The sequence below is a fragment of the Haliotis rubra genome, unplaced genomic scaffold (assembly GCF_003918875.1).
Source record: "Haliotis rubra isolate DU_JTF1 unplaced genomic scaffold, ASM391887v1 Scf873, whole genome shotgun sequence".
NCBI classification, from domain to species: Eukaryota; Metazoa; Mollusca; class Gastropoda; order Lepetellida; family Haliotidae; genus Haliotis; species Haliotis rubra.
This window is the reverse complement of record NW_025767605.1, coordinates 283112-300378: the sequence shown is the minus strand read 5'-3', so window position 1 is coordinate 300378 and position 17267 is coordinate 283112. Positions and strand designations below refer to the sequence as shown.

Genomic DNA, 17267 nt, shown 5'->3' with positions numbered 1-17267 from the left:
TCGCGGTGGTGCGCTACAAACGGGTGTGGTGTGACATTAACCGACACTCGGCGTGGACCGCTGAGTCAGTCTGTGTTCACGCTCCACGGTACTACCAGGTCAGGCGATCCTTAAAGAAATCAGCCCGGGTCCCACAGGACAACGCGATGGAACGCAGTAAACAACAAGTACGATAGGCGGCCTACTGAACGTATTTGCAACGAATTCGAACTGAACCCGAAGACGGATTGGCGCTTGCCGGACTGAACCATCGGTTGGGTATCCCCATCGCTTCACAACATGCACCTCGTGGATGCCAGCGAGAAGTTGAAAGAATGGGGATACAAGTCAAGTATCATCACCTCACAACCAACGAGTGGGATGACTGTTACATGGCTTTCGACAACAGCAAGGATTACCGAGTCTGGAGGTTCGAGCAGGGGCAGCTGGATGACTGGAAAAGTTCATGCTGGACACGCCGAAAGGGTTTACTCGTGCGGTGTAATCAGGTTGAACGACTTCGATTCGAACGCATGCGTGTGGGCTGTTGGGCGCGAGACGCAAAAATGCGTTCCAACATCCTTGGTAAGGGGACTGCTTACGGCTTCAGAAACAGTTCGTTGTTAACGTTGAGGATGCTATCAATGCTCCAGTTGATCTACCGAGTGCCATCAAACGCTACCAAAGCGTGTTGGAATATGCCAGGTCGAAAAGTGCGACTACGTGTTCGACGTGGGGCTGTACATGGCTCGGCGATATGCAACTGAGAGTAAAAAGTGGTGGGCTACAACAACGAAATAGTCATAGCCACGGCGGGCCAAAAGTTGGGCGTCAACCTCGATGTCAACGTCCCCCACGTCCCACCACCCACGACCGGTGAAACGGGTATAGTGGCACCCCCCCCGGAGCCTAGGGTTCAACCAACACACCCACAGCCCCAGCCTGCAGCGTCCAATCCGCAGCACATTGATCGTAAAACAGCCCTGGTGGTTGGTGGGGTAGCTTTGGGGCTTATTTGGTTAAAAATTCCTTAGCCACTACGTACACCAAACCCGCCACGGCGACGATGGCTGCCCACAGGTTTTGACTGAGCCACGTGGCAGTTTTAGCCAAAGCGCTCAGCAGCCACGAGACGATGCTACCCAGGATGCCGGGTAGGGCTTCGGCGGCCTTACCAGCCAGTTTAGCCAGGGCTTCCCCTAGGGATTTCAGGTGTTTTTTTATCCACTCTTTGACACCACCTGTGGGTGTTGGTGTTGGTGCAGGCGTGGGGGTACCCCCACTCAATGACACCACCAGGGTTGATATGATGAAGCCCAATGCAGTCACAATGCTGGCGATGGTGATGCCTTGCTCCCGGAACAGGATCCGAATCCTGTTAGCTAGCGTGGTGTCCTCATTTAGGACTCGATCGATGGTTTCTCGTATTCTACTGATCTGTGATCGGAGGGCTTCCCGGTTAGAGGAAGCGGATTCCAACCGAGTCTGTCTCTCATCTTCCAAGTTTTTTATTCTCTCCTCGATACGAGGTTTCATATCACCATCCGCTTCGGTGAGTTTTATTTTCTCGCGAGCGATGTGCTTGTCGATTTCGTTAAGTTTCCCCATGTTGTTCACGAGTCCTCCGCGTACATGTTTCAAGGCTTCGTCTAGGCCTCGCAGTTCCCTCAGGGGAAATTCGAGACCCGGCAAGGGTTTGTCATGGTACGTAGCCAATAGTTTTTCGATACTGTCTGACGTTTCTTTAGCACGTTGGGGTATATCGCCTTCATCGCCTTTGGGCCTGGCTGCTTGCAGATCTTGGACGGCCTTCGGGGGAAGCTTAGGTCGTGCGCCACCGTAATCTATGAAGCCTAGTTCCTCACGGAGCAGTTGACTCCCACCAGGGCGACTGGTGATTGTTGACAAAGCATATGGCTTCCCGTCTTTTTTCATGATATCGACCCCCGGGTGAGCCTTCAATCGCAGCGTGCCCTTCTTATCGACGATAAACTTGGAATAGTCCCTCCCCAACGGCTTGATGTTGTCTTTATTTTCAACTGCGTCGTAATAATCATCGACGGCCGACTGTACAAGTTCAGTACTTAAGGGGGTAGTGAATGTGGTGTCATCCTCAGATGCCTGGGCACTATCATCCCACATATCATCCATAGGTATGTATTCAGCCATTATTTAGTATTAAAACTTATATATTTCATTTATATAACAATGTACGATAGAAAACTAGATCCTTTCAGAAGGTCGAGAGAGCCTCTAGGCGTCAGAGCCGTGCGCCAGTCGGTGACCATCACCAACAATCCCAGCAAGATAGACCAGAATCAAACGCTGCTGGTTAGATTCCCAAACCTTGGCGAGAATGACCTCATTGTACCAGGCACGGTTGGACTGGCGTTCAACCTCACGTTGACCTCCACCAACGACAAACGCGAGCTAGTGCGGAACGTAGGTCGAGCCATCATCAAGAAAACCACCATCAAGATCAGCGGTAACGAGGTGCTGAGCATCGACGACAGCGACGTGTTTCACTGCTACGGGGATCTCTGGAAAAGCGAGGGAGAACGTGTCAATGACGTGTACCAGGGTATCAGCAAATCGACCCGGTAGCGCATTGGATACGGCTTCACGCAAGACCAGCTAGACAAGATCACGGACGGTGAAAAGGCCATCGCTCAAGCGTACGGGAACCGGTTCTGCCGGTTCGCCGTTTTACCAGGCCGCGCTGGGTGATAGGCTTGAATACGAGCTAACGTTTAACGACTACAGCAAAGTAGTGCGTATGCCGAACGGTGATGAGGCCAGTTACGCCATAGACAACATCTCTCTGGAGTTCGAAATGGTCACTAGCCCGGAGCTGGCAAGGCAGGTTCGAAGCCAGTACTCTGGGAAGATGGCCATCCTGTACGATCGCATACTGAGGCATAGATCAGTCGTGCAAGATAAGAGCGACACTGTGTGGAATATCAACCTGAACGTGCCGGCGCGATCGATGAAAGGTATCCTGGTCGTCCCAGTGGAGGATTACGAGCCGTTCCGGAGGGACAGCGAGAAGTTTTTCAACCCCGAGATTGAAAAGGTGGAAGTGACCATAGAGGGCGTGCCCAACCAGCTGTTCAGTCATGGTATGAGGGCATACCAGCAGTGGGATGAGATAAAAAAGCTACCGGCCATCAAACAACACCCATACATAACCAAGGACCTGGGCCTATCCTCCGTGCAGATCGGTGAATACCTGACCACGAAGTACGCGCTGTGGTTGGACATGCGATCCACGGATGACGATAAACTGCATGGTAGCGGTCGCCGCATAGATAACGGCAGCGAGGGGATAACAATCCAGATTACCAAGAAGGCTCAACCCGCGGGCAAGTTGAAATTATATCTGTACGTGATTATGGACGCGCAACTTAATATAGACAATGGGAGATTCGTGCAAGCCATCTATTGATGGCGGTAAGCCATTACCTACTGATTTACCCCGCGACCCACACTGCGCCATAGTGTGCGGGCAGACTGGTTGTGGGAAGACCGTTTTCGTGTTGGATATGTTGGAGGGTTACTACAAGGATGTGTTCGACAACATCGTTATCATGTGCCCTACTCTGAGCATGAATAAAACGTACACGGAAAGACCTTGGGTGATGACGGACCCGGACGTACACAGAGTCGACCCGGGAACACGCCTGCAGGACTGGTTGAAAGCTTACCATATGAAATTTAAAGGGGAGTCGACGCTGTTCATACTGGATGACTGCAGCGCTAATCACGAGATAACAAAAAAAAGAGAGATATGCTATCGTACCTGGCCTTCTCCGGCCGGCATGCAAATCACAGCGTCTGGGTGCTAACGCAGAAGTTCAACTCGGTGTTGAAAGACCTCAGGGAGCAGACGCGATGGGTGGCCTTATTTCACTGCAAGGACAGAGATTCGTTCGAGGAGTGTTTGAGAGAGAACGATGTGATGAGCAAATTAGAACGGGAACGGGTGAAGAAACAGCTCGCTGAAACTAAACACGCTAAGCTCGTTCTCAAGACCGACCAACCCGTGGCCTATAGGGTGTTTTAGCTAAGCAATGCTTAGCAAAGCTTAGTAAATGCTTAGCAAAGCTTAGCAAAGACATCCTAGTAAAACAAGGGATAATACCTGAAAATATTATGAAATAAATATAGGATGGCCACGATAGCTATGATGGTTGGTGGTGCGTTAGTAAATGCCCTGGCATTTTCCGGGAGTAATTTCCTCTTCTCGAAACTGCGAGAGTCACACGCGGCTGAAATACAGGAAGAAAGAAAGCGGCATAATCTCGCTATTGAGAAATTACAGGCCGCCCAATCCGAGTACGCTAAAAAACGCCTCCAGAGGATCGATTACATTAACGAACAACTCAGGCGTGAAAACCATGCCGTTCAAACATTCCACGATGTCGACGACGCAGCGAGAGAATACTTCTTATTAACAGGTAAACGATTGGAACCACTGAATAAACCCACACTCGCTCAGTACTACACACCATCCAAGGGGCAAATGGACCGTGGTCTTCATACTGGTATAGCATAACCGCGGGTATGACTAAATACTCATATAAGTATGCTCAACATGAGACCTGCTCCATACCGATCGCGAATACATACTTATGGAGAAGAAAGAAGCCTGTGGTAGGAAATGCAGGACTAGGGGGTACTGTTGGTTCCACATGGGAAGCCCTAACTACGCGTGTTCTGTGTGTGGTATAGGGGTTAAAGGGCACTACTGCCTATGTAAAGCTCACGGGGCGAACGTAGTCAGACATCACCTCATCTACGAGAATAAAAAGGCCTACATAAAAGAACGTGGCTGGCTTCTCAAGATAGCAGTGTAAGGCTACTGTGGCCAAATTAGAGATTGTGCACACCTACCTACTCAATTTGTGGAAATTGACCCCAGGGAAGGTTGTCTGAGAAGCTGGCAGATGGATGTGGGGAAAAGTATAGATATCAGTGTCCTCAAACCCATGATTGTTAGTGAACTATATAAGGGGTGCTCGTTTACAATCATGGTAAAAGTAGGGTTTGATGTGCCATGGGCTGGGCACACTTGGAATTACTTTGATGGGGGGCGAGTAGATGTGCATGGGGAGATAGATATACTTGTTGATGACTCGTTGCAAGTAATACAAAACACCCTACTATACTGCGCATGTTCCGGGTGGGTCGAGGGAATAATCGATAAGGTGTATCTAGATTTTTTACCTTTACGGCGGACCCAATTAGACATTGATCTTCTTAGGTGTAATGCGCAACTATGACTACTGTTGGTGAACTTAAGCGGTTAGCGGGCAGAGGGGTGTAATTGGGTATTCTCGAATGAGGAAGTCAGCCTTGTTGAGATTACTAGGTTTAAAAGCCCCTCCTACGGTAAAACAATTAAAAGCTCAAGCAAAACAGCTTGGGCTCACGGGTTATTCAAACCTGGGGAGAGCCGGGTTACTCGCATTGTTATCACATGCCCCCGTAGCAAAACCTCCCACTGTAAAACAATTAAAAGCCGAGGTACGTGATTTGGGGTTAGGGGGATATTCCCGTATGAGGAAACCACAGCTTGTAGAACTATTACGTCAGAATAGAGCTATTGACCTACAGTTAGATGCTACTGAGCGGCTGTAGGTAATTATTTAAGAGGCTGGCGCATGCATGTTGATAGGAACATAGATATTATAGATATGAAGCCTCTGATAGTTGATAAAATAAACCAGGAACTAAACAGTCTAGGAAGTATCAAATTTCAGATCACAGTTAAAATGTTGCTCGATAAGCAGGCAGGGGGAGGGGTCACTGAGTACGTTCAGCCTTACTTCCGAGGTAGGCAAGAGGTCGTGACCCATATAGAGACCATAGACGCATCAATCGATACCAGTTTTCAGCGATCATCGAGAATACCTAGAACGCTACACACACTTGGGGTCTGGGTGGACTGTAGATAAAATCGATAATGTCTATCTAGACATAGCTAACTACGTGCCATTCAGAGGCAGGTCATACCTAGACTTGCCTCCCTTCTATAGGAAAAAACATGATTGCCTGAGGTTAGCTATCAGGTCAGCCTTGTTTCCAGCTGACACTCATTCAGACAGGCTTTCTAGCTATCCCCAAGACGATGGGCTCAACTGGGATGGGATAGATGAACCCACCCCCATATCCCAGATAACTAAAATAGAAAAACAGAATAATCTAGCTATAAATGTCTTTGGGCACGAAGGTAACACAACAATAGTACACAGAGTAAGCCCAGCATTGGGGGAACCCCAAACCCCCCCTCGCGTTATCAATATATTCATGATCCAGCAAGGTGACAAGTACCACTACACATGGATAAAACACTTTAGCAGGCTGTTGTATGACCAATCGGCACACAGAGAAAAGACCCACTTCTGCGAACGGTGCCTACATGGCTTCACACGAGCTGATTTATTAGAATCCCACCGGGAGGATTGCCAAGGTGTGGGGCAGGCGGCTATACGAGTCGACATGCCTAAGGAAGGTGATAATATCCTAAAATTCGGTAACCACAAGAACCAAATGTCTGTGCCTTATATCATATACGCCGACTTTGAAGCCTTGGTCAAACCTGTTACAGGCGGGGTTGTTGGGGATATCCCCAATGCTCTACCCACAGGCGGGGTTGTTGGGGGTACCCCAACCACACTCAAAACACAAGAGCATGATGCCTGTGGGTTTGGATACGTGGTCGTCCGATGTGATGGGGAAGCGAAAGCTCCGGTAGTGTATAGGGTCCCGGCGCCGCTGAAAGGTTTCTTAAGTGTTTGCAGGAGGAAGAAAAAATTATTAGGAACGCACTGTATAGAGTCGCTCCCATGCGTATGACCAAAGCCGACCGGCTAGCTCACGCCTGTAGCACTAACTGCCATGTGTGTGACTCACCACTGAATGGGGATTCCGTGAGAGATCACTGTCACGTAACCGGTAAGTATAGAGGCGCCGCTCACAGCGTGTGTAACCTTAAGCTTAGAATCAACCCTAAGACAATAAACATTCCCGTTGTCTTTCACAACTTGAGAGGGTATGACTCACACTTGATCATGCAGGCCATCGCGAAAATCGATGGTAATATAACGTGCATCCCCAACAACATGGAGAGATACAACTCCTTCAGCTTAAACGGCCTTAGGTTCATCGACTCGATTCAATTCCTACTGTCGTCACTTTCGACAGTCTGGTCAAGGCCAATGATACCTTCCCTATTACCGATCGATACACAGGCGCCGACTAGACCCCTGCTTATGAGGAAGGGTGTGTACCCCTATGAGTACATGGATAGTTGGGCCAAGTTCGCCGAGACCAGACTACCCCCCATCAGAGAATTTTGCAGCAATCTGACAGACTCGGAAATATCCCAAGACGATTACTCGCACGCGATTAACGTATGGGATAAACTGGGTTGTGAGAATCTGGGTGACTACCACGACCTGTACTTGAGGACAGATGTACTGCTGTTAGCCGGCGTGTTTGAGGCGTTTAGGCGGACATGTTTCAAGCAGTATAAACTCGACCCCGCATGGTATTACACCAGCCCAGGTCTGTCGTGGGATGCCTTGCTTAAAAAGACCGGAGTTAAGTTGGAATTGCTCACCGATTACAACATGCACCTATTCATTGAGAAAGGCTTGCGAGGTGGGATCTCCATGGCAACCAAACAATACGCGAAAGCAAATAATCAATACGTGAAGGGCTACGACCCGAGCAAGCCAACCAATCACATTCTCTACCTCGATGCCAACAACCTGTACGGCTGGGCCATGAGCCAGTATCTACCCACAGGGGGATTCGAATGGGCGTCACATGAGGTCGATGTTATGAGCATCGCACCAGATTCGAACAAAGGTTATATCCTCGAGGTTGACTTAGAATACCCCAAGGCATTACACACATCACACAACAGCTACCCCCTAGCCCCCGAACGTATGAAGGTTAACCCGGACTGGATGTCTGAGTACCAACATAACTTGTTAGGTGGGCGGGTGGCAGACGTTGAAAAACTCGTGCCTAACTTAATGAATAAGACCAAGTACATAGTTCACTATCGCAACCTACAGCTGTACCTGTCGTTGGGTATGAGGCTGACCAAAATACACAGGGTGCTCATGTTCGACCAGAGCCCCTGGATGGAACCCTACATCAGAATGAACACAGACCTCCGAAAGCTTGCCACCAGTGACTTTGAGAAAAACCTCTATAAGCTCATGAACAACTTCGGTGTTCGGTAAGACTATGGAGAACCTGAGGAAACAGCGTGACCGTGAAGCTGGTTCGGTCGAATGAGGAAGACAAGCTCAGGAGACTGATAGCCAGTCCGGCATTCAACCGTAGCAAGATATTCACCGATGACCTAGTTGCCCTACACATGAAGAAAAGCCACATAAAATTCAACCGGCCTGTTTACATGGGGATGAGCATCCTCGATTTATCCAAACACCTGATGTACGACTTTTACTACAACGAGCTTAAGAAACAGTACAACGACAGGTGTGAAGTGCTGTACACTGACACGGATTCTCTGCTGATGGAGATTCGAACCGAGGGCGTGTACGAGGACATAAAAAAACACCTCGATTTGTATGACACTAGCGACTACCCCAAGGCCCATGCCATATACAGTACGGTAAATAAAAAGGTCCTGGGTAAGATGAAGGACGAGTGTGCCGGCACGCCCATAGCCGAGTACATAGGTTTGAGGCCTAAGATGTATTCCATACTGAAGGCCGACAATGGTGAGATCCGGAAGGCTAAGGGTGTTAAGAAGTACGTGGTTAAACAACACATCAAACACGCCAGATTCAAGGAAGCCCTGTTCAAGACCCGTACATTTAGGCATAAAATGAACACACTTAGAAGTGATGGCCATAGGATATACGGACTGACAATAAACAAGACGTCCCTGTCGCCTATGGACACTAAACGTGATGGGATCAACACGTATGCGTACGGGCATGAGAAAATTGAACCAAGAACGGAACCAGAAAAAGTTTGAGGCTATTTACTACAGCCCGCGTGGGTACTGGAAAGGAGCTAGCGCTGTAGATAAGCTGGCTAAAATGGCACGAGTACCCCCGGAGGAGGCCAAAGCGTGGCTTGAAAAACAAGCCCTATGGCAGATCTATTTACCGGCACCACGCTACGTGCCGAGAAGGAGGTTCGGTATTAACATACCTAATAGCGTTCACCAGGCCGACCTCCTATTCCTACCCCACGACAAGAGGTACAAGTATGCCTTAACCGTAGTGGACGTAGCCAGTCGCTACAAGGAAGCCGAACCCTTGACCGCGAAAGATTCTGCCCAGGTAGCCAGAGGATTGAACGCATATACAAACGCGAGTCCGCTGGCGTGGTCAACAGAGCTGCAAGTTGACCCCGGCGGAATTCATGGGTGTCGTGTCACACCTGTCAGACAAACACGATACAAAGGTCAGAAGTGTGCGCGGTAGGAGCCCATCGCAGCCAAGCCATAGTTGAGAGATTCAATAGGACTTTGGCTGAGCTTATTCGGGCATCAGTATGCGAGGGAGATGGCAACCCGGAAAAAGCGATCAACTGAATGGGTTGTGAGGTTACCCAAGGTGGTGTCGGCAATCAACCATGAAGTCACCCGTCTCACCGGCAAGAAACCGGCAGACGCTATCAAACTAAAATCAATAGTGGCAGAGTCGGCTGCTCCATTGCGTGGGAAGGAGAAACAGATACCAGATAGGGCCCTAGTAAGGTATCTATACCAGCCGGGGGAACACGAGGGTGATAGCCGTGAGCGAGCCACCGATCCTATATGGTCAGTCAAAACTTACAACATAGATAAAGTTGACATGAAAGCCGACGAGCCTAACTTGTACTACTTGAGGGATGGGCCAGGTAGGGGGTTTGTAAGAGCGGAATTATTGATCGTACCGTACGGCAGTGTTACCTCCAGTCAACACGGCATAGCGGTGCCCCAGGATACCAACACACTCCAGCCATGCCCCCGGTAGCTCAGTAGCGCGATTGTGAGGTGCGTTCGTATCCCGCTAGCGTCCCAAACTTTTTTATAGTAGGGGTAATGGTAGCAAGAGCTAAGGGTCCGACCAAAGCCTTATCTGTGAAATAAGGCTTTGCAGAGGCTTTGGTTGGAACTGGTCCAGAACCCCCATTGTATATACTACTAGTTTACATGCAGCATAAGCAGTACGAAGTTGCTTCCCTTTAACTGTTAATCTGTATGAACTTAATAATAGCTTGTGTAGCCTATTTTAGTGTGTATTTCATTATTTAATATTTGGGAAATTGTGTAATTTTCGGACATCGATTATAGCAGAATATTGAGGAAATTACTTGTTTTAAGTATTAAAAAGGACTTCAAGGAATATTTCAGGACATATACATAATTGTCAATGTATTTTGTAGTTGCATGTTCATAGGGTTTATCATTGTGTCAACTTTGGATATCATATTTAGGCATACCTGGAATATATGACTTAGTGTGATGGAATGTAGTACTTACCATATGTAAGTTTATTTAGACTGAATGTGGACTTTTGTATTTTTCATTTTTTTTACCCTCCTACCTAACTTTGGTACTACATTCTACCATCTGTACCTCTATCCACAATATGGTCCAATGGCAGTTTCTGAAAGAGAGCAGATGTCAAAGGTCTGAGTTATCATATAACAGCTGGGGAAACTCAGAAGGGTGTCTAAGAAGTGTAAACCACTGAGGAAGATGTAACAGTAGGTCTAGAAACTTCGAAACCATGATTGTGTCAGCCATGCTGGTGCCACCAGGAACATTGTCATGTGATGGTTCCTGATCTTGGCTAGGACATGCGGAATAAATGCCGTTGGTTGAAAAGCAGAGGCAATCATTCCTTCCCAACATGTTGACATGGCATCCATAAGCTTGGGGATCTGGGACTGGTCTTGCATAGGTCAGCAACTGGTTGTTGCGAGATGTTGCGAACAGATCTAGTTTTTGTTTGATGTTTAATGCCGAACTCAGCAATGTTCCAGCTATATGGCGGTGGTCTGTAAATAATAGAGTCTGGACTAGACAGAGAGCCTGACCACCCGATCCCATTAGTCGCTTCTTACGACAAGCGGGGCGGTGGGGTAGTCTAATGGTTAAAGCGTCCGCTCATCGTGAGGGAGACCCGGGTTCAATTCCCCACATTGGTACAATGTCACATGTGAAGCCCATTTCCAGTGTCCCCCACCATGATATTGCTGAAGGTACTGATGGAAGACAGATCAGAGATCTGTAGGAAATTTGAAACAGAGAGTAACATCCTGGGGTGATGCTTGAAGGCCTAGTCTCTTGTTACTGACGAAAAGATCCCTCCTGAGATAGTGTCAATGCTGCAAGGCATTGGATCTTTGCCCATCTGTTGCATGTGTGTCAAAGATGTTCTGACTGTTGAATGATGATAATCCATCCAAGTTGATGAAGCAGTTGGGTGGTGAACTGTTGATGCTGTTGAAGAATCTGACGATACACCATTGGCAATGATCTGGAAAGATCAGACGACCATCCTGAAGTGAGGAGGATACTTAAAGTGACTAGTATTGATTGGCACATAGAACCTGGGGGTTTCGGATGAGGAACCTGGTGACTCTATCACTAACTTCTCTAATATGGTACCCAAGGTGGTTGGAAGCACTGACTTGGCCAACATGGCTCACTCCTTCCCCTTCACGGTCTTGCCCAGAATGACAGTCCTAGAGCTAGTGGAAGATGATCCAGGTCGTCACCTGGAATGTGATCTGTATCCTTTTTTCTGGCTGGTGTGTACTGTGCCAGAAGTCTACAACATAAAAAGTCCTGCACCAGCATCTTTTGAAGTGTCAAGATTTCCACAGAGAACTGTGTCTCTGTTCCAACTTCAAAGGTATTTCGGGGGCGGTGGGGAAGCCTAGTGGTTAAAGCGTTCACTCATTGTAGACCCAGGTTCGATTCCCACATGGGTACAATGTGTGAAGACCATTTCTGGTGGCCCCTGCCGTGATATTGCTGAAATATTGCTAAAAGCGGTGTAAAACTCAACTCACTCACTCAAAGGTATATCATGGATGACTTCACTGAACAAATATGGACTTGACCACAACAGTCTAAAAAAAACTCTACCTTGTAGTGTTTATCCCATATAGAGTGGTTCAAAAGGCCGTGTCGCAAAATTGCTGTCATTCATTTGAAGAAGTGCATAATAATTTGGTCCAGGACTACATGGAACTGGTCATGTACAAGTGAAATATTGCTGCAGCACTATCTTCCGCTGACAACAGCCTTCGTGGCAGAGAGGATGAAATTTGTAGCAAGCAATGTCTTTCTGTTTGCCTTATCAAGATATCGACAAGTAGTGGGGAATAGTTGCACATGGGGCACAGGGTGTGGACATCCTATTTGATGGGATACAATGTGACAATGATGAACATGATTGTTTTACAAGAAGGACTTGGGAGAAGATATGCCATCTAGAAATGTCTTAAGTCCCTTAAATCCTGCATCAAGGTACGCACACAGTTAAAAGTTGAGCAGTTTATATGACAGCATATTCAATACTCTCAAGACTATATTCCAGGATAGACACATTATCTGAGGGTGGTGAAGGCAACATTGATGAAAAGGACACGGCAACAAACTCACAGAATGTGAATGTTGACAAGTAGTAGAAGGATCTGGTTGTTGAGCGTTCTTCAAAGCGACGAACATGCCTTGCACCACTGAGTGAAGGATAGTTGAATGTCTTGTGTATGATGATACCAGGAAACTGGAAGGATCGGCTGAGGAGGCCTCGATGAATGAGACATATAAATAAAAGTCAAATGATTCAGCAAATGATATATCCAAGGGATTGCCAAATGATAATCTGGAAACGCCAGAGCAGACACTGACGGTAGCGGCAAGTAGACAGGATTGGATGAGGCATCAACAATCATCCAGAAGAGGTTGTATGTTGGATGTAGACAGTAGGTGGAGGAGGAATAAATCTAACCAAGCCTAGTACATGAGACGGAAGTAAAGGAGGTAACATCACACACATCAGAGTAGAAAATACACTAGTAGAAGGAGGAATGATCCCTGGTCCACAAGGAATCGGCAATCCAGGAGAGATCGCCGTAACCTCACGCGGCAGATGACCCATTATGGAGGGTCAGCCAAATGTGAGTGTTTGGCGGATCTGTGGAGACATTGGAGCCTCTAAACAAACATTGTAAGTTCTCACCAAGATACGAGTTGGAAGGAGCATCAAAGAAATGGTCTTCTGTTGGGATTGGTAATGTAGATAAATGTTGAGCCTTTTTTTATAATTGCTACACCTTTTTCTTGCAGAGGGACCCATCTCTTCAGATTTATGATACAGTCTATACATGTGTGATGATCAAATAATGAAAATATTTCCTTGTTTAGCAACGTTTCCACTTCCTGGACCCTATGTTGTCCTTGCCCAAGCTTTAGAGATTAATTATCCTCTTCTAAGATGCCAAAAAAGTCAAACTTCGCCCCCAAGAATGATCTTCATCACCGGTATACAGCAATTTATCTAAGTCAACATAGGACATCAGCAGCCCAGTATGACAAGAAGAAGAATGATTATAGCTGGTGGTCACATGATCAGAAAGGGACAGGTCACATGCTCTGCATGGGCTTCAAGAGATATCCTGTATCAGTGACTGGACGATGGGTGTGTTCGACTGGGAAGTTCAGAGAATGTCTGAAAACTTTGTTCCAGGTCATATCCACTCCAGTCAAAAGAACAAGAGAAAGTGATTGACATGAGATATGATGAGTTTTAACATATGTATATTGAGATAGCATTCATAAAAGAGACTCATTTGTTTTCAAAATCAGTGGGTATTTTTGGAAGTATGAATGTGCATTAAGCATTTCACACTACACATAAGCATATGAATATTGCTGCTGGGGAAGCCTTCAATCTACAACCTCAACAGCTTCTACCATGTTTCATAACCATTGTGGGTCATGTAAGGGTCAATCCTATATACTCATCAGTATAATTAGGGTATAATATGTCTTGTGTGTTCATACACTTTTAAGAAATTAGTATCTAAATACAAGATCATAAAATATATCCCCTCTTCTTGTCAGCATTGATAAAGGGGTACAATTATCTATTTCATCAGAGAGTACATAATATTTTACACATACCTGCTACTGTCATGGTGGTAAGGATGTGCTCCACACTGAGGACATCTTCATCAATAACAGTCAGCAATGCCAAAACTGCTAAGACAGACCCAGCAAAGAATGCAACATTCCTGAAAGAAATTGTCAATAAAACAAACTGAATTCTTGCAGGAATTGATTAAACTGGAATTACTTGTCTAGTGACACATTGCATTCACTATAGTGAATAAAATTGGGAAGAGAATATTTTTATATCTATTCTAAACCCCTCAAAACACCCAATTTTACTCAATTTTCATGTGTGACAACTCCAGAGGCAGATGTGCAATTTGATTTTTTTGGTCTTTTTCAGGTTTTTCAACAGACATTGATTAACATATCATAACTAGTGATGCTACAGCTACATGCTTGGTGTGGTTTGGCCATTTCATGTATGGAAAAAGATTTTGTAAAAAAAGGTCAAACTTTGTCAAAAGGTTTCATTCACTACCGTAACATCCAAAAATAAATTGTAATAAACATGACTCCCTGGACTGTCTGCTAATTGTACTTCCTGTTTGCAAGCAATTGCAGTGAGGAAACCTGGCTGTCAAAAACTGACACAAAAACTTCATTTTTCTGAATTTTATCACAAAAATGGTGACTACAGATGATATCAGAGATTTTGGCATATCCTAACCATTACCAAGTACCTTAGACAGTAGGGGGAAATCATTTGAAACCATATGCTCAGTAAACTTTGAAGACCAGTTATTGTGTCACAACTGACATTATTAGTAGTTGTCGTTATTATTGGTTTTGTTACGGTAAGGACAGATTTTGTGACAGCAGTGACATTTAATATGGTTTGTATCTAAATTCAAAGATATCAACTGTTTTGGAATCTTATGTAACATAAACATTTTGTATTAAATGTTTAAAATTAATAAGCACATAAGTATGAGTTTTTTTGTTACAGTTAGTGTAACGGCTCTGACAAAGAAGAGAACAGCTGTGTCAGGGCCGTTACAGCAGTGACATTATATACTGCCACAATGTCATTTCCGAAACATACAGTCTTTACCTGTTTTTCACATGACAGGGACATCTAAGTAAATCTTTTGCCTATTACATATTCTTCAAACATTCTGAAATATCTGACTGACAAATTTCATTAAATCAGCTTTTAAAGTACCGGTAAACATATAAAACTGGCTGTTATAAAAAAAAGTCACTACTGTAACAATAGACTGGCCAGGCGCGCTTTGTGGATTTGTCAGACTTATTTCCAGGGTCAAACGATGCCTCAGAAGGGATGTGCTTCGGATTTTGCCATTAGCACTCGCTATGTCTATTACATGTTGCTGTGATTTGATGTGTACCTTTAACAAAACCATTACGGTCAAGACACCAGATTTGAGGCGGATCAAGGAGTGCGATAGGTCACACGATCAGTTAAATGTCGGCACCATCGTTCACGAAACCTACGTCTGCTCGAAGGTGAGAATTTGCACGAATTTCCACACTTTCACACATGTACAAAATCATTACCAACAGATGACAACAAATAGCAGTTTAAGATTCTGCAAGTGTTATAAACACGGACACTTCTAGTCACTACAAACTTGTTTTTGCTTAACGTTTTTAGTCACTACTGGGCATTAAGTTGGTATGCCATAAAGCTGAAATGAGACAGGTGAGAAAGGCGAGACACAATGCAAACAAATCTGACAGTGATTTGATTTCGGTTAGGGTCCACCGAAATAGCAAAACTTGTTACATTAAAGAACAATGTGGTTGATATTGATGCCTTCGCTCTTAGATATTCTTAAATTTGTCACACATTTTAGGATGTTTTAAAGTTTCAAAAGCACAATCTGAAGGCCTATACTGCAGTACAGTAAAACGTATCTGTTAATAGTGCAAAATATTCGAGGAGTAATATCTTTTTTATTCAAACGGAAATATAGTCAGCGTCAGCAGTTGCCTATCACGTAATATCCAAATATCCAAATTAATTCAAATGAGTGTCTATAAAACCATGACTTAAATATTTCAGAATTTCTAAAAAGAGATGGAACCTTGAATTGAATTACTTTACTCCATGTGGATCGGAGACGAACACTATGTGAGAAGAATACTGACTTTCTGGAATATTGGACGGAGTGAAATAAAAGCGTATTTCAAAACTATGAGAACATTATTTGTTTTGAATTTTTGTTACAATATAATTTGTTTACATGTAGGGGAGGTATATTGGTACATTTTAGGAGTTATAATATAACTGTCAGTTTAATCAGTTCACTGGAAATGATAGCAAGGTATGTTTTAAGATCTTGTGTCCTTTAGTAAACGTGGAAAGGTAATAAAATAAATAATAATAATCTAATCAATTATAAATAACTACTTAATTGACTGGCATATCAGTTTCATGTGATATTAAGGCAGAACTAGGCAAACAAACACTATATATATCATGGCAAAACAATCACTTGGTACTAACTAACTTGTTGGCTCCTGCTTTAAGATATCTTGGGTATTTTAAATAATATATTTACTGATAAGATTATTCTGAAAGTGATTACTAGTATCATAACTCATAATAAAGTTATTTCAACATCCAGAGAATTTGAAAAAAACAAAGGCTACGTTTTGGTCACACCCTGGTCAGGCATTATTCACTCTTAGAACAGAATAACTTACAAAATTCTCAGTTGACTTTTCATGTAACTGGAATGAATAATGAAACACATATTTGAAACCCAGATTTGATGTAATACTTCTTTGAAATCATCAGCTTTTGAGGAGGTTACCAATATTTGAAGACTGGTCCAAAGCAGTGTTTATTAAGATGTTGGTTTTGGACAAATTGTTCAAGGTTTGTTGATGGTTATTTTGAAAATGAGCTTCATATTAAATTGCACACTGGTTTGCAGGAGGTGAAAGCTCCAGGACATTTTCATGTCTTTTCCTAAACCTGTGTTATGACTTTTACCAAATTTTGAATCAACTTCACTATAATTTTTATGACACTAGTAAGTATCTGAGAAAAGGAAATAGATCAAAATTAGTGTTGTGTCCCGTAGGGATATGGTCTCAGATTTAATAAAACAAAGGTTATAATTGTTTAAGAAGCAATAATGTCAATATG

General features: G+C 44.7%; 1 protein-coding gene across 1 annotated transcript in view; it reads right to left on the bottom strand.

The window, feature by feature from the left end:
- LOC124263234 (autophagy-related protein 9A-like) overlaps nt 1-17267 on the bottom strand; it is a 216914-nt gene that overhangs the window by 37454 nt on the left and 162193 nt on the right. The window contains exon 16 of the mRNA XM_046697826.1: nt 14159-14268. Coding sequence (XP_046553782.1) covers nt 14159-14268 — 110 coding nt within the window. The remainder of the gene's footprint in view (nt 1-14158; nt 14269-17267) is intronic.